General features: G+C 37.4%; 1 protein-coding gene across 2 annotated transcripts in view; it reads right to left on the reverse strand.

Annotated features, from left to right (window-relative positions):
* Positions 1-25,177, reverse strand: part of PNPLA8 (patatin like domain 8, phospholipase A2) — a 62,151-nt gene that overhangs the window by 23,656 nt on the left and 13,318 nt on the right. For both annotated transcript variants that reach the window (XM_082662050.1, XM_082662049.1), the window contains 3 exons: positions 17,775-17,926; positions 8,357-8,451; positions 5,341-5,512 (listed from right to left, as the gene is read on the reverse strand). In XM_082662050.1, the coding sequence (XP_082518176.1) occupies positions 5,341-5,512; positions 8,357-8,451; positions 17,775-17,926 (419 nt within the window). The remainder of the gene's footprint in view (positions 1-5,340; positions 5,513-8,356; positions 8,452-17,774; positions 17,927-25,177) is intronic.

Raw genomic sequence — 25,177 nt, forward strand, 5'->3', positions numbered from 1 at the left:
GCAGGATACAAAATTAATGCACAGAAATCTCCTGCATTCCTATACACTAATCACAAAAAGTCTGAAAGAGAAATTGAGGAAACACTCCCATTTACCATTGCAAAAAAAAGAATAAAATACCTAGGAATAAACCTACCTAGGGAGACAAAAGACCTGTATGCAGAAAACTATAAGACACTGATGAAACAAATTAAAGATGATACAAACAGATGGAGAGATATACCATGTTCTTGGATTGGAATAATCAATATTGTGAAAATGACTATACTACCCAAAGCAATCTACAGATTCAATGCAATCCCTATCAAACTACCAATGGCATTTTTTTACAGAACTAGAACAAAAAATCTTAAAATGTGTATGGAGACACAAAAGACCATGAATACACAAAGTGGTCTTGAGGGAAAAAAACGGAGCTGAAGGAATGAGACTCCCTGACTTCAGACTATACTACAAAGCTACAGTGATCAATATTGTACTGGCACAAAAACAGAAATGCAGATCACTGGAACGGGATAGAAAGCCCAGAGATAAACCCACGCACCTATGGTCAACTAATCTATGACAAAGGAGGCAAGGATATACAATGGAGAAAAGACAGTCTCTTTAATAAGCGGTGCTAGGAAAACTGGACAGCTATATGTAAAAGAATGAAATTAGAACACTCCCTAACGCCACACACAAAAATAAACTCAAAATGGATTAGAGACTTAAATGTAAGACTGGACACTATAAAACTCTTAGAGGAAAACATAGGCAGAACACTCTCTGACATAAATCACAGCAGGATCTTTTATGATCCACCTCCTAGAGTAATGGAAATAAAAACAAAAATAAACAAACGGGACCTAATGAAACTTCAAAGCCTTTGCACAGCAAAGGAAACTGCAAACAAAATGAAAAGACAACCCTCAGAATGGGAGAAAATATTTGCGAACAAATCAACGGACAAAGCATTAATCTCCAAAATATATAAACAGCTCATGCAGCTCAATATTAAAGAAACAAACAACCCAATCCAAAAATGGGCAGAAGACCTAAATAGACATTTCACCAAAGAAGACATACAGATATCCAAGAAGCACATGAAAAGCTGCTCAACATCACTAATTATTAGAGAAATGCAAATCAAAACTACAATGAGATATCACCTCACACCAGTTAGAAATGGGATCATCAGAAAATCTATAAAAAGAAAATGCTGGAGAGGGTCTGGAGAAAAGGGAACCCTCTTGCACTGTTTTGGGGAATGTAAATTGATACAGCCACTATGGAGAACAGTATGGAGGTTCCTTGAAAAACTAAAAATAGAATTACCATATGACCCAGCAATCCCATTAGTGGGCATAAACCCAGAGAAAACCATAATTCAAAAAGGCACATGCACCCGAATGTTCACTGCAGCACTATTTACAATAGCCAGGACACGGAAGCAACCTAAATGCCCATTGACAGACAAATGGATAAAGAAGATGTGGTACATATATATACAATGGAATATTACTCAGCCATAAAAAGGAATGAAGTCTGGTCATTTGTAGAGACATGGATAGACACAGAGACTGTCATACAGAATGAAGTAAGTCATAAAGAGTAAAACAAATATTGTATATTAACGCATATATGTGGAACCTAGAAAAATGGTACAGATGAACTGGTCTGCAGGGCTGAAATTGAGACACAGATGTAGAGAACAAATGTATGGACACCAAGGGGGGAAAGTGGCAGGGCGGGTGGTGGTGGTGGTGTGATCAATTGGGTGATTGGAATTGACATGTATACACTGATGTGTATAAAATGGATGACTAATAAGAACCTGCTGTCTAAAAAAAATAAATAAAATAAAATTCAAAGAAAAAAAGAATAAAGCTACTATAATCATCAAAAAAACCAGCATCCCTATAATAACACAAAATCATTACCACAGGAAAAAATATAAAAATGTTCTCAATAAACAATGAAAGAAAAAAAATGACAATAAAGGCCAGGGAGTGGGCATGGTAAAGCATAACAACAAGGCCCCCACTGAATTACACTTGCTGATTTCCATACCCTTGTATACAGTCCCTTTCCACACAGACCCTGGGTTTGAGTGGCTTTGGTCAATGGGACATCAGCAAATATGCCACTAAACTGAGGCTTGGTTAAGTCCTCATGCACTGAGGCTGGCCCTAACTGGAACTCTGAGACCACCATGATGGGATGAAGCCCAGGACAAGAGAGACCAGCTGTCCCAGCCATCTCAGCTGAGCTGCCTGCTGGCTGCCAGTAACCATGAGTGAGTTTATACAAGACCAGAAGAAATGTGCAGTCGAACCACAGAATCATGAGACTTAATCATGACCCCCCAAAAAAAACTTAATTAGGCCTTAGGACTAGAAAATAATATAAAGATTTACCTGATTTCAAGGTAGAAAAGACTTTCTAAATATTAAAGCAAAGTTCAAAATTAAAGGAAAAGATCTGACAAATGAAGACTTCAAACTCCTCCACATTAAAAAAATGTTTTTAACTAAAAAGCACGTTTTCAATATATCAACAAACGGTTAATACATTTCTAATATAGTGAGCAATGCCCTGGTAGGAAAATGAGCAAATATTATGCTCTTGAAATTCACACACAAAAAGGAAATAAATAAAAAAACAAAAAATGTTTAAACTCATCAATAACCAAAGTGATGCAAACTGTAAACACCAGTTTTAAAATCTCTCAAACTGAAAAAGTTCTAAAAATTAAAATGTTTGGTGTTCATAAGTATTTCATGAAATGGAAACACAAACTGATGTTGGTGGGTCAGCTGGGACAACTGTGTGGAAGAACAATTCAGGTATATACATCTATCTATCTATCTAAAAAATAATTTCTTAAAACATGTATACTTTCTGACCCAAAATTTCACTCAAGAAGTTTACCTTAAATATATAACCAGAGACTTAAGTAGAGATGTAAGATATCCACCTAAACTTTACTTTGAATGGGAAAAATATCTGAAATATCCTCTTTTCCCACTAGGGAATTTGTTAAATAAAAAACAGTACATCCATAAAATGGATAGCAAACAACCATTAAAACACGTCTCAAGGGACTTCCCTCGTGGTGCAGGGGTTACGACTCTGTGCTCCCAATGCAGGGGGCCCAGGTTTGATCCCTGGTCAGGGAACTAGATCTCACATGCATGCTGCAACTAAGAGTTTGCATGCCACAACTAAGGAGCCCACCTACTGCAACTAAGGAGCCCACGTGCTGTGAGTAAAGGAGCCAGAGAGCTGCAATTAAGGAGCCTGCCTGCCACAACTAAGGAGCCCGCCTGCCACAACCAAGACCTGGTGCAACCAAAGAAATTAAAAAAAAATTATCTCAAAAAATATTTAAAAACATAGGAAACCAACCACAATAAAATGCTAAGTGAAAATGCAAGATACAAAACTACACGTGCATTATCCCAATTTTGTGAAGGGGATGAATACAAACTCACATTCACAACCTCACGTACACATATACTTATTTATCTCCAAGAAATTCCAGAAAACATACAACACCATGTTAATAGTGCTTTTGTTCTTCGTAGGATTATAAGCTATTTTCACTGTTTTATTTATATATTCTCTATTTCCTATATAATGATTATTTTTAAAAGCCATCAACATTGACCTAATAATTATGTTTCTTATAAACTGACCTACTGATACATTCTGAAGTGTGGGCAGAAATGTAAATTTTCCTACCATAGCATTGTTCAGGATCACAAAAAACCAGGAATAACATAAATGTCCCAAATATAAGCGATTAAGAAAATATGGCACTGCAGAATGCAGTGCAGTCTTTTAAAAATTTGTCAAGAAATTTTCATAAAGTTGAAAAAGGGGAAAAGGTAGAAAATTATAACTACAATATAATTTCCACCATATGAAACATATATGAAAATGTACATAGTCTAGGAAAAAAAATTAGAAGAAAACATACTGCAAAGTCTACAGCTCTAAACAAGATTGTGGGTGATTTTAAGTTTCTATTTTATGCTTATATTTTTAGAAAGTGAGTATAACAGCTTTGTAATATTTTGGAAGAAAATGTTTAAAAATTAGTAAATCTTTTAGAAGAATATTTGTTAATGACTTGAGAAAGACTAATACTACTACATCATTTTAAATAAGGCCCTCAAGCACCTGTGGATTTTGGTACTCTCGGAGGTCCTGGCACCAATCCCTCACGGATACCTAGGGCCAAATGTATGTTAAGGAAAAACAACAGGTGCAAACATGTCCTATATACAATATGGTCTCAATTTTTTAAAAGACAATTGCAACTTTTACACGCAAATCTCAAACATGTGAACCCAAGAAAATAGTGAAAAGAATACAATTCACCAAAACAGTAGTTATCTTTAATTAGTGAGATCAATAATTTAGTATTCTTCTTTATATTTTTCTGCATTGTTCAAATATAAATCAAGACATTTTAAAAAAGAATAAGTACATGGGCTGTGCTCAGAGCAGGGGGTATGAAGAAATGGCTTCTTTGTTTACAACACACCCGACAGGAATCTGGGTTCATTGTGACAAAGGGCACAAAACTTGTAGCCTTCCTATGAACAAATACCCAACACGTGTCCCCATGCACTTCACGTGGCTGCTGGGCAGGACCAGTGGGACAGGGCTCAGTACTGGAAGGAAAGCCACAGTATTCAGTGGGGGAGTCTGCCACCTAGAGCCTGTCTGGTCCATGTGTGTGTGACCCATGAGTGGTCTTATAGGCATAAAGGCTTTGAACCCCTCTCTTCAAGGAAAAAAGAAAAACAGATTCCAACTATATGCCATTCTGGAAAAGGCAAAACAATGGGGACAATAAAAAGATCAATGGTTGCCAGGAGTTTGGGGGGAGAGGGGAGATGAATACATATAGTACAGAAGTCTTTATGAGCAGTGAAAATACTTTGTATGACATTATAATGATTTTATGTCATCATACTCATCATATGGTATGACATACTTATGTCATACCATACTTTGGACATACTTTTGTCCAAAGCCATAGAACGTGCAACCCTATTCATTTTATAAAGTGAACCCTAAGATGAACTAGGGACTTTGGTGATTGTGATGTGTCAGTGCAGTTCAGCCTTGGTTAAAAAAAAAAGTCTTGGAATTAACACTCGGGGTAGACACTTTCGGCAAAAGTTTTATTTTTATATATGTATACATATTATATGTGTGCTTGTTGGACTGTGATGTAAAATCTACTTTTTAGATTAAAAAAATTTGCAGGCTACTGTAGTTATACTGGCAAATAAAAGCACAAATTAATCTCAAAAAAATAAAAAGAGAGTAAGTACAACTTACTTAAGAATGTTTTCCCATGTTTGACTGTCATAAAATGCATGGCTCCAACTCATTTTGACTGTTCCAACAATGACATTTTGTGAAAACACATCTGATCCCAGTTTTCGATAAAGTTCCTCACATTCATCCAGAGGCATATGAAACAATCCCAACATGAATGCTAATATAGCACCTGAAAGAAAGAATCCTTAGTTTTTATCAGCCCTGCCATTATAGTACTTATAAGATCTCCTGAGTCACAGACTTGGTTAAAATTCTAGCTTTGATACTTTTTAACTGTGTCACCTGAGACAAACTACTTAACCTCCCAGAGCCCCAATTTTTTTCATCTACAAAATAAGGATGATAACAGTAACTAAAATTTACATGTTTTTATAACACTGGGATAACACACGTAAAAGGCATTACCAGGCCTCAATGAGGATTCAATAAATACTAACCACTGATGATGACGATAATTTAAAAAATATTAAAATGTGTTGTTCTGCATTAAATTAAATTATAACTAAGAATTAATAAATTCCTTAGTTTTAGTCAGAGAATACAGTATATTTGACAACTTACCAATTCATTAAAATGATTACTCCTTCAGGTTGGTCCTGGGAACCAATGTAATAAATAAAGAAATTAGGTCTCTGGGATGTCTTTTTAAACAGCTAACTGCATACCCTAGCCGCACTTGATAGGACACACTGCCACCTAGTGTACCTAACTGGCATAGCCCTGAACTAAGGAGGAAAAGGGGAGAGAAACGCTTTAAGTGACAGGGAGAGGGTGGTAAGGGCGAAGACCTGTAGAGTATCACTGCTTACATTAAGATAACGAACAAAGTAAAAAGCAGGAAATCACTATTATAATGTATTTAAAATATTTTATGTATTTTATTATTCTCAGTCTTACTCTAGTAAAAGACAAGTCAGCTTGTTTTAAAATACATTGTATGGCATAACTATATGATAGAAATTGTTACTTATCAATTTGCAGAAAATGTTTAATTAACACAAGAAATAACTTGCCAAAAAAAAATTAAGTTGCTTTTAAGAAGAGCTACTACAAAGATGAACAGATATTAAAAAACTGAATTTTACTGAATGGTTAAGGACATTACCCTTAAACTAAATATATATTTTTAACTTTATAAAAACTAAATGTGTAGGGACTTCCCTGGTGGTCCAGTGGTTAAGAATCCACCTTCCAATGTAGGGGACGTGCGTTCGATCCCTGGTCAGGGAACAAAGATCCCACATGTTAAGGGCCAACTAACCCTGTGCGCTCTAGAGCCTGTGCGCCACAACTAGAGAGCCTGCACACTGCAGCTACTGAGCCTGCACGCCACAACTAGAGAGAAGCCCGCATGCCACAATGAAGAGCCTACAGGCCGCAACTAAGATCCCATGGGTCGCAACTAAGACCCAACGCAGCCAAAACAAACAAACACTAAATGTGCAAACAAAATTTCTACATTAGAATATACAAAATAGTTAAAAGAAAGGAAAATTATAAGCACTATATTATAAGTTAAGGTTAAAGTAAGCTAGAAGACACAACGGAAAAGATATACTGTGATAAGTGCAGAAACGTACATATTACATACACAAATACTGTACTCGGTAGATGAATCTCTGGTTTAAAATTCTCTTCACTGAGCACCCACCTACTAACAATGGTGCCAAAGCAAGAAGTTAGCTTGTAGATATGTTTAAAGGTTTAAATTGCTAGGACCATTCCAAAATTTAACAGAAATGGCCAGGGTAACAGCTTCAGGAAAAAATACCAAGAACACTTGCACTGTGAAGGTCTCTCTTAATTTCTATAGTTATATCAATTGGGGATATACATATTATTTTCCTATCCTGAGAGTCACAAGGCATTTTTTAACATGCTAGAAGATCTCAGAAGTCCCTCTGTAAAGAAACCTGCTTTAACTTTCTTTAACCCAACCTTTTCCAAATCTGCTATCATCTTGAGGAATCACTGTTCAGTGGAACATCACAGGAATCACCGATTCCTTATACTTCTGAATTATCCCTACAACTGCTCACATTTAGTTTTCATAATGGAGCATCAATTAACGTGCCCTTTGGGAATATGTCATACTTGACACAGATAACGTAGAGAAATCATTTGATTTTGTTGCTGGTAGTCTTTAGGTCTACTATTATAATTCCGAAGAATGAGAAAAAATAGAAAAGTCTATGAAGATAAACTAATGTAAAGTGAGAAATTATCAGGCCAAATAGTAAAATGTACAGCAGGGATCTGCAATGCTAACAGTCCTTGAGTGTTACCTGGGAGGTAAGCAATAGCTATAGGTACCCTGAGAAGGCTTCATGTACACCCTGGAGGATGGGGGTGATGCATGGGTGAGAGAGTTGATGTAAGAAACAGAAAAACAAAACAAACAGAAAGCAAAACAAAAATTTATCTGTTGGTGAGTCAGTGAAAACTAGAAAATTATTCAGAAGCTATCATATTCTAAGTTGCCAATTTCTTCTATACAAGCATGAAACTAGAATTTTAAATGTACATCAACTAGCAATATTAAAAAGCTTTTAAAAAACATAGATTCTCACATTTATCCGTTTGCTTTCAAACAACCAGATAAAAAAGGATATAAGAAGCAATTTCCTCACAGAGGGATACCTTTCAAAAGAAAGTAAAATCTTATCCATCCTTAATGTTCTGTTTGTTCAAGCACAATTTGAGCACCTATCACTTTGCTACTTTCCTTCAGGTGACTATACCATAAGGTGATAATTCATAATTTATACTTGTCACTGTGGCTTATTTAAACCGTATTAGAAAAGCATGCTAAAATCTACTTCTGAATATTAACTTATTCCCAATAAACATTTTAAAAAGTTCATTAAGCAAATCAAAGGTCTATTCATCATCAAAACATGAAACTAACATCCATCATTTCAGGAAATGACCAGGATCTTAAACTTGAGTGCTTAATGTTATTTTTCTTAATGCACTGCTGGGATGCACACTTCCACACGATAATAACAATCACCTGTGCTTACACCACAAATGTAATCAAAGAGTTGATGAACTGGCTTCTGAGTAAGTTCAACTAATTTTCGTAGGGTCTGAAGAGCAACCACACCCCTGTAGGAAAAATAAAAGGCAAAAATGAGAATTCTTGTTTTAAGGAAAGTTAAACTATTGAATAAAACAATCTTTGGTTTCCTAGCTTATATGCTAACATGAAAACTAACAATATAAATTATCATAAGTTAAAACTGACAAAGGTTTCTGGATCACTTCTGAAAATCTATATCTAAATAATGGTATTAAAACCTGTGTCATGGTACCACATTTTGAATTTACACTAGTATCTCTTTAAATAAGACAACAAAGATATGGCAACGTAAAATATTTCATCAAACACTCCAACTGTGGAAATTTCTTCAAACTTCCACTCGCCAGTTTTGGGGTGCCACGTACTGGGTTTCTCCACTTAGCAATGTGGTTGGTTACCTGTGCTTCTATACATTTCATGTATTTTACTAGTCATACTTTTAAGCTTTCTTTTATTTATTCATTTTTAAAAACTTTCAACTACCTCAAAACAAGGCTTTGCACTAAGAATGTATGCATTTCTGTGCTGACTTTGTTCATTTCTGGACTCTTGCCAAAGGCAGCAAGTAGCTTCATGATGGAATGTGAAAGATGAAACAGCCTAGGAGGTGCAGGAGGCGCTGGAAAATCCTTAATACTGGGGGATATACAGACATAATGAAAAGTTCTAATCCCAATACAAGGTGTGGAGCAGAGAACACAGTATTAGGCACCACAAAATAAAATTTAGAGTCTTAAATCGTGCTTTGATACTACGAGCACAAAGTTACTAGAAAACATTGTCAAGACGTTTTCATAGAAGACGAAAGATACAGATTTTTTTTTTTAATTGCCAGAAGTAATGTGGATTTGAAGAGCGGTCAGAGAAGAAAAGATGGCTTATGAGGACAATACACTGTGAATTCAATGTATTTTTAATGTGAGACATGAAGAATTAAAGGTCATGCTAGATAAAACATATTTAACAGTGTGCCCTCCATTATCTTATGAAAAGGAAATAAAACATGCACATATATATATTCAAACAGAAAAAAATATTTGAAGAAATAAATCAAAATAGTAAAAATAACCTTGGAATTGTGAGCTATGATTGTTTCATTTGGTTTGTTTTTCTTTATATTTTTCTTTTTTTTTTTTTTCCTCCCAAGTTTCACTTGTATAAGCCAGAAGGGAACTATTTTAAAATGCAGTATTTATAAATTAATTCAGGACAAATTTAAAAATAAGTATTATTGCTAGGTTGACTCTACATGCTTAACTCTCTACCAGGCTCTCGTAGACAAAAGAAATGTTAAGATATGGGTTCTTTTCTCACGAGCCTTCTTACCTTACTCCTTTCAGTACCAATTTCCCATTCTGGCTGCTTTCTCACAGTCCCCTAAACTGAGGTTTCCCAACAGCAACGCCACTGGCATTTTGGGCCAGGTAATCTTTTGTTGTAGGGACTGTCCTAGGCATTGGAGGATATTTAGCACAACTGTACTCTCCTCACTAAATGTAAGTAGCAATCCCCCAACTGTCACAACTAAAAATGTCTCCAGACAGACAAATATTCTCTAGAGGGCAAAATCACCTCCAGTGGAGAATCACTGATCTAACCCCACCTTCATCCTAACCAGCCTCTAGATTTTCCCAAATATCTTCACTCTAATTTCCTCCCCATATGACTAATAAAACCCCTATTCTATGAAATCAAGTATTACTTATTGATCACAGATCCCTTTTCACTATATAGCTCCCTCACTCTAAACAGACATTTGAATGTTCTTCCATGTTCTTATTTCAGATCTCTTCTCAACTGTTATTTATTCAAAAACTCATAGCCATGATCACTCTTCAGAGAGTAACAGCACTGTTACTCTCTATCCCTTTACTTTGCTTTACACTTCTTCATAGCACCGATTACTACTCAATAATACATTTTTGTTTTTCTAGCTGTTGTCCTTAAGGGAAGAGCACAGATGGCAGGGAACTGGAACACAAGCTAGAAATTTTAGGGGGAAAGGTTCATGAAATGAAGCCAAAGCATCTGACCAACAAATAAGGAACTAGACAAACTAAGACCAAATAGGAAGCATGGATGGATTGCGATTAGTAAGAAGGGAGCCTAATGGTGAAATTATCTCCTTCTGAGCTTGGCATCTGTGAGAAGATGTAGGGAGTCAGGAAGCTACTCCCATAGGCTCCTTTTCTAACACTCACTTTATTACTAGTTGACTGATACATGTGGGTAAGATAAATACAATAAAAGAAAACGAATATTGCAGAACTCTGCCAAGATTTTAAGAGAATCACGGTTGATAAACTGTCCTAAACTACCAAAAATGTCTGAAAAGACCAAACTAAAATATAAATACTAGGTCACATTAAAATCAGAGGAAGGGGATTTGCTCATGGCTCCTCATGGTTACAGATCCAGAAATGTAATTCTCTTCTGATCCAGAAGAAACCTATCTTAGCTGGAGAAATAACTGAGAGTCTGCTCGTTTTAGGACAACAGTATCCGTGTGACTGACAGGGTCTTGGTGCTCTGGCCGGGTATCAGGTCTGTGCCTCTGAGGTGGGAGAGCCGAGTTCAGGACATTGGTCTGCCGGAGACCTCATAGCTCCATGTAATATCAAACGGCAAAAGCTCTCCCAGAGAGCTCCATCTCAATGCTAAGACCCACCTCCATGTAACAACCAGCAAGCTACAGTGCTGGACACCCTATGCCAAACAACTACAAGACAGGAAAACAACACCACCCATTAGCAGAGAGGCTGCCTAAAATCATAAAAAGGTCACAGACACCCCAAAACACACCACTGGACGCAGTCCTGCCCAGGAGAAAGACAAGACCCAGACATATCCAGCAGAACACAGGCACCAGTCCCCTCCACCAGTAAGCCTACACAAGCCACTGAACCAACCTTAGCCACCTGGGTGGGGGAAGACACCAAAAACAACGGGAACTACGAACCTGCAGCCTGCGAAAAGGGGACCACAAACGCAGAGAGTTAAGCAAAATGAAAAGACACAGAAACACACAGCAGATGAAGGAGCAAGGTAAAAACCCACCAGACCTAGCAAATGAAGAGGAAATGAGCAGTCTACCTGAAAAAAAATTCAGAGTAATGATAGTAAAGATGATCCAAAATCTTGGAAATAGAATGGAGAAAATACAAGAAACGTTTAACAAGGACCTAGAAGAACTAAGGAGCAAACAAACAATGATGAACAACACAATAAATGAAACTAAAAATTCTCTAGAAGGGATCAATAGCAGAATAACTGAGGCAGAAGAACGGATAAGTGACTTGTGGAAATAACGACTACAGACCAGAATAAAGAAAAAAGAATGAAAAGAATAGAGGACAATCTCAGAGACCTCTGGGATAACATTAAATGCACCAACATTCAAATTACAAGGGTCCCAGAAGAAGAAGAGAAAAAGAAAGGGACTGAGAAAATATCTGAAGAGAGTTGAAAACTTCCCTAATATGGGAAAGGAAATAGTCAATCAAGTCCAGGAAGCACAGAGAGTCCCATACAGGATAAATCCAAGGAGAAACATGCCAAGACACATATTAATCAAACTAATAAAAATTAAATACAAAGAAAAAATATTAAAAGCAGCAAGCAAAAAACACCAAATAACATACAAAGGAATCCCGATAAGGTTAACAGCTGACTTTCAGCAGAAACTCTGCAAGCCAGAAGGGAGTGGCAGGACATATTTAAAGCGATTAAAGGGAAAAACCTACAACCAAGATTACTCTACCCAGCAAGGATCTCATTCAGATTTGATGGAGAAATTAAAACCTTTACAGACAAGCAAAAGCTAAGAGAATTCAGCACCACCAAACCAGCTTTACAACACACGCTAAAGAAACTTCTGTAGGCAGGAAACACAAGAGAAGGAAAAGACCTACAATAATAAACCCAAAACAATTAACAAAATGGTAACAGGAACATACATATCGATAATTACCTTAAATGTAAATGGATTAAATGCTCCAACCAAAAGACACAGGCTAGCTGAATGGATACAAAAACAAGACCCATATATATGCTGTCTACAAGAGACCCACTTCAGACCTAGGGACAGATACACACTGAGAGTGAGGGATGGAAAAATATATTCCATGCAAATCGAAATCAAAAGAAAGCTGGAGCAGGAACTCTCCTATCAGACAAAATAGACTTTAAAATAAAGACTATAACAAGAGACAAAGAAGAACACTACATAATGATCAAGGGATCACACCAAGAAGAAGATATAACAATGGTAAGTATTTATGCACCAAACATAGGAGCACCTCAATACAGCCATAAAAGGGGAAATTGACAGTAACACAATCATGGTAGGGGACTTTAACAACCCACTTTCACCAATGGACAGATGGTCCAAAATGAAAATAAATAAGGAAACACAAGCTTTAAATGATACATTAAACAAGATGGACTTAATGGATACTTAAGGACATTCCATCCGAAACAACAGAATACACTTTCTTCTCAAGTGTTCACGGAACATTCTCCAGGAGAGATCATATCTTGGGTCACAAATCGAGCCGTGGTAAATTTAGGAAAACTGAAATCGTATCAAGTATCTTTTCCGACCACAACGCTATGAGACTAGATATCAACTACAGGAAAAAAATCGTAAAAAATACTAACACATGGAAGCTAAAAAATACACTACTAAATAACCAAGAGATCACTGAAGAAATCAAAGAGGAAATCAAAAATACCTAGAAACAAACGACAATGAAAACACGACGACCCAAAACCTATGGGATGCAGCAAGAGCAGCTCTAAGAGGGAAGTTTATAGCAATACAATCCCACCTCAGGAAACAAGAATCATCTCAAATAAACAACCTAATCTTACACCTTAAACAATTAGAGAAAGAAGAACAAAAAAACCCCAAAGTTAGCAGAAGGAAAGAAATTATAAAGATCAGATCAGAAATAAATGAAAATGAAGGAAACAATACCAAAGATCAATAAAACTAAAAGCTAGTTCTTTTAGAAGATGAACAAAATTGATAAACCATTAGCAAGAGTCATCAAGAAACAAAGGGAGGAGACTCAAATCAATAGAATTAGAAATGAAAGAGGAGAGTAACAATGGACACTACAGAAATACAAAGGATCCTGACAGATTACTACAAGCAACTATATGCCAATACAACAGACAACCTGGAAGAAATGGACAAATTCTTAGAAAAGCATAACCTTCCAAGACTGAACCAGGAATAGTAAATATAAACAGGCCCTGAAATTGAGACTGTGATTAAAAATCTTCCAACAAACAAAAGACCAGGACCAGATGGCTTCACAGGCGAATTCTATCAAACATTTAGAGAAGAGCTAACACCTATCCTTCTCAAACTCTTCCAAAATATAGCAGAGGGAAGAACACTCCCAAACTCATTCAACGAGGCCACCATCACACTGATACCAAAAGCAGACAAAGATGTCAGAAAGAAAGAAAACTACAGGGCAATATCACTGATGAACATAGATGCAAAAATCCTCAACAAACAACTAGCGAACAGAATCCAGCAGCAAGCACATTAAAGGGATCATACACCATGATCAAGTGGGGTTTATCCCAGAAATGCAAGGATTCTTCAAAATACACAAATCAATCAATGTGATAAACTATATTAACAAACTGAAGGAGAAAAAACATATGGTCATCTCAATAGATGCAGAAAAAGCTTTTGACAAAACTCAACATCCATTTATGATAAAAACCCTCCAGAAAGTAGGCATAGAGGGAACTTACCTCAACATAATAAAGACCATATATGACAAACCCACAGCCAACACCGTTCTCAATGGTGAAAAACTGAAACCATTTCCTCTAAGATCAGAAACAAGACAAGGTTGTCCACTCTCACCACTATTATTCAACATAGTTTTGGAAGTTTTAGACACAGCAATCAGGGAAGAAAAAGAAATAAAAGGAATACAAATTGGAAAAGAAGAAGTAAAGCTGTCACTGTTTGCAGATGACATGATACTATACATAGAGAATCCTAAAGATGCTACCAGAAAACTACTAGAGCTATTCAACAAATTGGGTAAAGTAGCAGGATACAAAATTAATGCACAGAAATCTCTTGCATTCCTACACACTAATGACGAAAAATCTGACAGAAATTAAGGAAACACTCCCATTTACCACTGCAACAAAAAGAATAAAATACCTAGGAATAAACCTACCTAAAGAGACAAAAGACCTGTACGCAGAAAACTATAAGACACTGATGAAAAAATTAAAGATAATACCAACAGATGGAGAGATATACCATGTCCTTGGATTGGAAGAATCAACATTGTGAAAATGACTCTACTACCCAAAGCAATGTACAGATTCAATGCAATCCCTATCAAACTACCACTGGCATTTTCCACAGAACTAGAACAAAAAATTTCACAGTTTGTATGGAAACAAAAAAGACCCCAAAGAGCCAAAGCAATATTGAGAAAGAAAAACGGAGCTGGAGGAATCAGGCTCCTGGACTTCAGACTATACTACAAAGCTACAGTAATCATGACAGTATGGTACTCGCACAAAAACAGAAATATAGATCAATGGAACAGGATAGAAAGCCCAGAGATAAACCCACCATAAAAATATGGTCACTTTACTTTTGATAAAGGAGACAAGAATACATAATGGAGAAAAGACAGCCTCTTCAATAAGTGGTGCTGGGAAAACTGGACAGCTACACGTAAAAGAATGAAATTAGAACACTTCCTAACACCATACACAAAAATAAACTCAAAATGGATTAACGACCTAAATGTAAGGCCAGACACTATCAAACTCTTAGAGGAAAACATAGGCAGAACACTCTATGACATAAATCACAGCAAGATCCTTTTTGACCCACCTCCTAGAGAAATGGAAATAAAAACAAAAATAAACAAATGGGACCTAATGAAACTTAAAAGCTTTTGCACAGAAAAGGAAACCATAAACGAGGAAAAGACAACCCTCAGTATGGGAGAAAATATTTGCAAATGAAGCAACTGACAAAGGATTAAAATTTACAAGCAGCTCATGCAGCTCAATATCAAAATAACAAAAAACCCAATCCAAAGATGGGCAGAAGACCTAAATTGACATTTCTCCAAAGAAGATATACAGATTGCCAACAAACACATGAAAGGATGCTCAACATCACTAATCATTAGAGAACTGCAAATCCAACCTATAATGAGGTATCACCGCACACCAGTCAGAATGGCCATCATCAAAAACTCTACAAACAATAAATGCTGGAGAGGTTGTGGAGGAAAGGGAACCCTCTGGCACTGTTGGTGGGAGTGTAAGTAGATACAGCCACTATGGAGAACAGTACTGAGGTTCCTTGACAAACTATAAATAGAACTACCATATGACCCAGCAATCCCACTACTGGGCATATACCCTGAGAAAACCATAATTCAAAGAGTCATATACCACAATGTTCATTACAGCACTATTTACAATAGCCAGGACATGGAAGCAACCTAAGGGCCCATCAACAGATGAATGGATAAAGAAGATGTGGCACATATGTATAATGGAATATTACTCAGCCATAAAAAGAAACGAAATTGAGTTATTTGTAGTGAGGTCGATGGACCTAGAGTCTGTCATACAGAATGAAATAAGTCAGAAAGAGAAAAACAAATACCATATACTAACACATATATATGGAATCTACAAAAAGAGAAAAAGGTTCTGAAGAACCTAGGGGCAGGATGGGAATAAAAACGCAGCCGTAAATAATGGACTTGAGGACACAGGGAGGGGGAAGTGTAAGCTGGGATGAAGTGAGAGAGTGGCATGGACATATATACACTACCACATGTAAAACAGACAGCTAGTGGGAAGCAGCCGCATAGCACAGGGAGATCAGCTTGGTGCTTTGTGACCACCTAGACGGGTGGGATAGGGAGGGTGGCCGGGAGACACAAGAGGGTGGAGATATGGGGACGTATGTATATTTTTAGCTGATTCACTGTTATACAGCAGAAGCTAACACACCATTGTAAAGCAATTATACTCCAATAAAGGTGTTAAGAAAAAAAAAGATCAAAGGAAATTCAGGTATATGTTCAAAGTAAGTTCTTAGATTTATAAATTAGTAAATTAAGAAAAATGATTTCATGTTTTATTTCAAAAATTTGACTTTATAATGATATAAATACACTGAATCAGCTTAAAAAATGCCTACAACTGAACTAGATGTATATATTTTTTTGAAGTGTAATTGCCTATGACATTGTGTTAATTTCATGTGTACAACATACGGATTCAACATTTGTATGCATTGCAAAATGATCAGTCCAATAAGCCTATTAACCATCTATCACTATAAGTCATAAAATTTTTTTCCTGTCATGACAACATTCAAGATTTACTTTCTTAAGCAACTTTCAAATTTGCAATACAATATTACTGACTATAGTCCCTATGCTGTACATTACATCTGCATAACTTACTTATTTTATAACTGGAAACTTGTACCTTTTGACCCCCTTCCCCATTCTGCCCACCCTCCAATCCCCCTTCCAACTGAAAACCACCAATCTGCTCTCTGTATCTTTGAGTTTTGTCTTGTTTTGTTTGCTTTGTTTCTTAGGTTCCACATATGAGTGAAATCATATGGTATTTGTCTTTCCCTGTCTGACTTACTTCACTTGGCACAGTAACCTCAAGTTCCACGCATGCTGTTGCAAATGGCAAGATTTCATTCTTTTTTATAGCTGAGTATTATTCCTGTGTGTGTAGTACCTATATGTGTGTGTGTATACTTAGCCCTCACATATTCTTTATCCATCACATATTTATCCATGCATCCATCAGTGGACACACATTGTTTCTATATCTCGGTTATTGTAAATAATGCTGCAATACACTAGAGGTACATATATCTTTTCAAATAGTGTTTTGTTTTCTCTGGATAAATACCCAGAAGTGAAATGGTTGGATAATATGGTAGTTCTATTTTTAATATTTAGAATCTATAGTTTTAAAAAATCATTTTTTCTAACAGACTCACAAACATACAGAACAGTCTTGCAGTTGCCAAGGGGGAGGGGGCTGGGGGAGGATGGAGTGGGAGGTTGGGGTTGGCAGATGTAAGCTATTATATATAAAATGGATAAACAACAAGGTCCTACTGTATAGCACAGAGAACTATATTCAATATCTTTGATAAACCATAATGGAAAAGAATATATAAAAAAAGAATATGTGTATAACTGAATCACTTTGCTCTTCAACAGAAATTAACGCAACATTGCAAATCAAGTATACTTCGATAAAAAAAAATTTTTTTAAATCATTTTTCTAGCCTTACCTTGTTCCTCCACCATCAATTGTGAGAATCCGGATTCCTCTTCCTTTCACTGGATCCACGTAGCCAATTAAGGCCAAAATTTCTCTAACTGCAGCCTGAAGAGTTTCATCCTTAACTTGTCTCAATCGTAGTAAATATGGAATAATTTTTTCCTATATTGAGAGAAAAAATATTTTGTTGCTTTTGTCAAATCAAGAGTGAAGATGTAAGATTATTTTTAAGCAACACATACAGATCATCACAGGATAATATCTTTATGATCTCAGAACAGGCAAAGATTTCTTAAATAGGACACGAAGTGCTAACCATAAAGGAAAATATTTATAAACTGGACTATATTAAAATTAAGAATATCTACTCATCGGGACTTCCCTGGCAATCCAGTGGTTAAGACTCCGCGCTTCCACTGCAGGGGGCATGGGTTCCATCACTAGTCAGGGAACCAAGATACCACATGCTGTGCAATGCGGCCAGGAAGAAAAAAAAAGGATATCTACTTGTCAAAAATGATTAGAAAGAGTGAAAAGGTAACCTACAGCCTGGGAGAATATATTTATCAGACATGTATATGTATATATATATATATATGTGTGTGTAATATATACATGTTACAATACATATAAAAAGACTTACATCCATAATACATAAAGAAATTCAACAAATCAGTAAGAAAAAGCTGGTCAACCCAATAGAAAAACGAGCAAGACCTGGAATAGGCACTTCATGAGGGCAGTATACAAAAGGCCAGTAAACACTGGAAAGTTGCTGAACTGCATAGTTACCAGAGAAATACAAATGAAAGCCACAATTTAACATCACTAAACATCTAACAAAATGGTTAAAATAAAAAAATAATGATATAAAACATTGGAGAGGAAATAACACAACCAAGAGGCTCATACAGTTCTGGTGAAAGTATCAACTGGTATAAGCACTTTGTAAAAACATTTGGCAGTATGCACTAAAGGTGAGAATAGGCATACTCTATAACCAGGACTACTATTCCTTGGTATATATCCCAAAGAAATGAAGACTTAGGTTTTCCAAAAGATACATTTGAGAAGCACTATTCCTAAATATTCCCAAACTGGAAACTATCCAAATGCCCATCAGTAGTAAAATGGATAAATACATTGCACTATATTCATACAATAGAACACATAACAATGAGAATGAATGTTCCTTAACTACACCCATCAATATAGAAGGTTCTCACAAACATCATGTTGAGTGGGGGGAAAAAATAAGACATAAAAGAGCACGTTGTATCGTTCCATTTATATAACACACAGGAAGAGGTACAACTAACGTACACTGCCAGAAAATTGGTCAATCTTTTTAAAGTTAACGACTGGAAGGGGGCATAAAGGGGTTTTTGGAGTGCTTTGGGTAACATTCTGTTTCCCAGTTGGGTGGTTGTTATACAGATGTGTTCAATTTTTGAAAATTCATGGAGCTGTATACTTATAGTATGTATATTTTCTTTTCTTTCAAATTTTTATTTATTTTATTTTGGCTGTGTTGGGTCTTCATTGCTGCACAAGGGTTTTTCTCTGGTTGCAGCGAGCAGGGGCTACTTTTCATTGCGGTGCGTGGGCTTCTCATTGCTATGGCTTCTCTTGTTGTGGAGCGCGGACTTTAGGCGTGCGGGCTTCAGTAGTTGTGGCACGTGGGGTCAGTAGTCGTGGCTCGCGGGCTCTAGAGCGCAGGCTCAGTAGTTGTGGCACACGGGCTTAGTTGCTCTGCAGCATGTGGGATCTACCTGGACCAGGGCTCGAAACCATGTCCCCTGCATTGGCAGGTGATTCTTAACCACTGCGCCACCAGGGAAGCCCTATATTTTCTACATATAATGTTTTTTAAAAATTTTAAAAGAAACATGAATCAGCTTGAAGGGACTCCTACTAGTCAAAGTTAAGACAAATTCAGCATTTAGAAAAAAGGGAGGTGGGGAAAGATTACAGAAACACAATTTATGAAAAACTATGAGGGCATAATGATAATAAAAAGAAAAAAAGAAAAAAAATGCCAAAAATTCATCTCACCGTTGAGGCGGGTTTTAAAGCAACTCTTGAAGTTGGAGGCGTGGGAAGATGCAGAGTTTGCATCTCCCCACAACTAGAGCACCTGCCGGACACTGGTGGGGGAATCCAACACCCAGGGAGATGGGAAGAACACCCAAGCAAACAAGGAGGATGTGGAGGGACTGAGGCGGGAAGAGAAGTGGAGGCCAGGCCAGGCACCCTCAGGAGTGCCTGAGAGGGGGGAGGGGTTCCCACGCCTGGAGGGACCCTCGGGGCCTTGGATCAGGGTGGAGCAAGCCCAGCGTTTCTCCTGCCCAAATGGCTGGGGAAGTCTGCCCTCAGAGGTCCTACGCCCTCAGTGGTCCCCTCCGGGCCGGGTTGATCCTGGGGGCACAGGAGGGAGGCCGGGAAAGAACCGGAGAGGCAGGCAGGACGGGCCCTCCAGGACCAGAGGAGAGGGAAAGGAGCAGAGGGTGTTTGCCCCGTCCACTCAAGCTCAGGAAGCCTGCTGGGCTCCCAGGTGGGTCCTTCGCCCTCTGAGACCACAGGCGAGAGGCACACCTAAGCCCCTTCTGTTCTGTTGAGCTTAAGCTCCCCCTATGTCCCCCCACCCCGGGCCTTTTCCAGCCCTGTGGGTCTTAAACATAGGTCTCACACACCGCCCAAACCTCGCCCTTGCTTAGGCCCCGCCCTCCACAGCCAAGGCCTTTTCCACCTTTTTACCTCCTCTTTTTTTCATCTATAGTTTTATTTTTATATTTTTTCTAACATAGCTGTTAGTTTCCTAGTCTAATATTATTGTTTACTTTGTTACTGTTCACCCCTTTTTTTTTTGCCACCCCGCGCGGCTTGCGGGATCTTGGCTTACAAGCCGAGGGTCAGGGCGAAGCTCTTGTGGTGGGAGCTCTGAGTCCGAACCACTGCACTAAGAACCTCAGACCCCAGGGAATATTCATCGGCGTGAAGTCTCCAAGAGGTCCTCATCTCAGCACCAAGACACAGCTCTACCTTACAGCCTATAAACTCCAGTGCTGCAAGTCTCAGGCCAAACAACCAGTAAGACAGGAACACAATCCCACTTGTACAAAAAATGAAAAGAAAAAAAACGAGACGGCAAAAAACTATGTTACAGATGAAGAAGGTAAAAACCTACAAGACCAAATAAATGAAGAGGAAATAGGCAATCTACCTGAAAAAGAATTCAGATAATGATAGTAAAGATGATCCAGAATCTCAGAAATAGAATGGAGGCACAGACTGAGAAAATAAAAGAAATGTTTAAGAAAGATCTAGCAGAACTAAAGAACAAACAAACAGAGATGAACAGAACAATAATTGAAATGAAAAATACACTAGAGGAAATCAATAACGGAGGCAGAAAAACGAATAAGTGAGCTGGAAGACAAAATGGTAGAAATAACTGTCAAGGAGCAGAATAAAGAAAAAAGAATGAAAAGAACTGAAGACAATCTCAGAGACCTCTGGGACAACACTAAATGCACCAACATTCGAATTATAGGGGTCCCAGAAGAACAACAGAAAAAGAAAGGGTCTGACACAATATTTGAAGAGATTATACCGGAAAACTTCCCTAACATGGGAAAGGAAATAGTCCAGGAAGCACAGAGGGTCCCATACAGGATAAACCCTAGGAGAAACACACCAAGACACACACTAATCAAACTAACAAAAATCAAATTCAAAGGAAAAATATTAAAAGCATCAAAGGAAAAACAAAAAACAACATACAAAGGAATCCCCATAAGGTTATCAGCTGATTTTTCACCAGAAACTCTGCAGGCCAGAAGAGTGTCAGGATATATTTAAAGTGATGAAGAAGAAAAACCTATAACCAAGATTATTCTACCCAGCAAGGATCTCATTCAGATTCGACGGGGAAATCAAAAGCTTTTCAGACAAGCAAAAGCTAAGAGAATTCAGAATTCCACCAAACCAGCTTTACGACAAATGCTAAAGAAACTTATCTAGTCAGGATACACAAGAGAAGAAAAAGACCCACAAAAACAAACCCAAAACAATTAAGAAAATGGTAATAGGAACATATATATCAATAATAACTTTGAGTGTACACAGATTAAATTCCCCAACCAAAAGACACAGAGTGGCTAAATGGATAAAAAAACAAGACCCATATATATACTGTCTACAAGAGACCCACTTCAGACCTAGGGACACACACAGACTGAAAGTGAAGGGATGGAAAAAGACATTCCACATAAATGTAAATCAAAAGAAAGCTGGAGTAGCGATACTTGTACCAGGTAAAACAGACTTTAAAATAAAGACTGTTACAAGAAATAAGGAAGGACACTACATAATGATCAAGAGATCAATCCAAGAAGATATAACAATTATAAATGTTCATTCACCCAACAGGGGAGCACCTCAATACATAAGGCAAATGATAACAACCATGAAAGGGAAAACTGACAGCAACACAATAATAGTAGGGGACTTTAACATCCCACTAACACCAATGGACAGATCATCCAAACAGAAAATAAGGAAACAGAGCTTTAAATGACACAATAGACCAGACAGATTTAATTGATATTTATAGAACATTCCACCCAGAAGTGGCAGAATACACTTTTTTCTCAAGTGCACACAGAACATTCTCCAGGATAGATTACATCTTAGGTCACAAATCAAGCCTTGGAAAATTTAAGAAAACTGAAATCATACCAAGCATCTTTTCTGACCACAATGCTATGAGACTGGAAATCAATTACAGGAAAAAAAACTGTAAAAAACACAAATACATGGAGGCTAAACACTGTGATACTAAATAACTAAGAGATCACTGAAGAAATCAAAGAAGACATAAAAAAATACATAGAAACAAATGATAATGAAAACACAACAACCCAAAACCTATGGGATGCAGCAAAACAGTTCTAAGAGGGAAGGTTATAGCAATGCAATCTCACCTTAAGAAACAAGAAAAATCTCAAATAAACAATCTAACCCTACACCTAAAGCAAGTAGAGAAAGAAGAACAAAGAAAACCCAAAGTCAGTAGAACGAAAGAAATCATAAAGATCAGAGCAGAAATAAATGAAATAGAAATGAAGAAAACAATAGCAAAGATCAATAAAACGAAGAGCTGGTTCTTTGAGAAGATAAACAAAATTGATAACCCCTTAGCCAGACTCATCAAGAAAAAGGGAGAGGATGCAAATGAATAGAATTAGACATGAAAAAGGAGAAATCACAACTGACACCACAGAAATACAAAGGATTATAAGAGACTACTACAAACAACTATATGCCAATAAAATGGACAACCACAAAGAAATGGATAAATTCTTGGAAAGGTACAATTTTCCAAGACTGAATCAGGAAGAATTAGAAAATATTAACAGACCTGTCACAAGTAATGAAACTGAAACTGTAATTAAAAATTTTCCAACAGGGACTTCCCTGGTAGCGCAGTGGTTAAGAATCCGCCTGCCAATGCAGGGGACACAGGCCTGGCCCGGGAAGATCCCGCATGCTGCGGAGCAACTAAGCCCGTGTGCCACAAATACTGAAGCCTGCTCGCCTAGAGCCCATGAGCCACAACTACTAAAGCCCGTGCCTAGAGCCTGTGCTCCACAACAAGAGAAGCCACTGCAACGAGGAGCCTGCACATTGCAAGAAAGAGTAGCCCCCGCTCACTGCAACCAGAGAAAGCCCGAGCACAGCAACGAAGACCCAACACAGCCAAAAATAAATAAATAAATAGATTAATTAATTAAAAAAGAAATCTTCCAACAAACAAAAGTCCGGGACTAGATGGCTTCACAGGTGAATTCTATAAAACATTTAGAGAAGAGCTAACACCCATACTTCTCAAACTCTTCCAAAACATTGCACAGGGAGGAATACTCCCAAATTCATTCTACAAAGCCACCAACACCCTGATACCAAAACCAGACAAAGATACCACAAAAAAAAAGAAAATTATAGCCCAATATCACTTATGAACACAGATGCAAAAATCCTCAACAAAATACTAGCAAACAGAATCCAACAACATATTAAAAGGATAACACCTCATGATCAAGTGGATTTATCCCAGGGATACAAGGGTTCTTCAATATACACAAATCAATCAACGTGATACACCATATTAACAAATTAAGGAGTAAAAACCATATGAGCATCTCAATAGATGCAGAAAAAGCTTTTGACAAAATTCAACATCCATTTATGATAAAAACTCCCCAGAAAATGGGCACAGAGGGAACCTACCTGAACATAATAAAGGCCATATATAGCAAACCCACAGCAAAATCACACTCAATGGTGAAAAACTGAGACCATTTCCACTAAGATCAGGAATGAGACAAGAGTGTCCTCTCTCACCACTCTTATTCAACATAGTTTTGGAAGCCCTAGCCATGGAAATCAGAGAAGACAAAGAAATAAAAGGAATACAAACTGGAAAAGAAGTAAAACTGTCACTGTTTGCAGATGACATGATACTATACCATAGAAAATCCTAAAGATGCCGTCAGAAAACTACTAGAACTAAGCAATGAATTTGGTAAGGTTGCAGGATAATGCACAGAAATCTATGGCATTCCTATACACTAACAATGAAAAATCAGAAAGAGAAGTTAAGGAAACAATCCCATTTACCACTGCAACCAAAAGAATAAAATACCTAGGAATAAACCTACCTAAGGAGACAAAAGACTTGTACTCAGAAAAGTATAAAACACTGATGAAAGAAATTAAAGATGACAAACAGATGGAGAACTATACCATGTTCTTGGATTGGAAGAATCAACATTGCGAAAATGACTATACTACCCAAAGCAATATACAGATTCAATGCAATCCCTATCAAACTTCCAATGGCATTCTTCACATAATTAGAACAAAAAATTTTACAATTCGTATGGAAACACAAAAGACCCCGATTAACCAATCTTGAGAAAGAAAAACAGAGCTGGAAGAATCAGGCTCCCTGACTTCAAACTATACTACAAAGCTACAGTAATCAAGAGAGTACGGTACTGGCACAAAAAGAGAAATATAGATCAATGGTACAGGATAGAAAGTACAGAGATAAACCCATGCACCTATGGTCACCTAATTTACGACAAAGGAGGCAAGAACATATGATGGAGAAAAGACAGCCTCTTCAATACGTGGTGCTGGGAAAACTGAACAGCTACATGTAAAAGAATGAAATTAGAACACTCCCTAACACCATACACAAAAATAAACTCCAAACGGATTAAAGACGTTAAGACCAGATGCTATAAAACCCTTAGAGGAGGGGCTTCCCTGGTGGCGCAGTGGTTGAGAATCTGCCTGCCGAGGCAGGGGATGCGGGTTCAAGCCCTGGTCTGGGAAGATCCCACA

The sequence above is a fragment of the Grampus griseus genome (genome assembly GCF_964374135.1).
Source record: "Grampus griseus genome assembly, chromosome: 9".
NCBI classification, from domain to species: domain Eukaryota; kingdom Metazoa; phylum Chordata; class Mammalia; order Artiodactyla; family Delphinidae; genus Grampus; species Grampus griseus.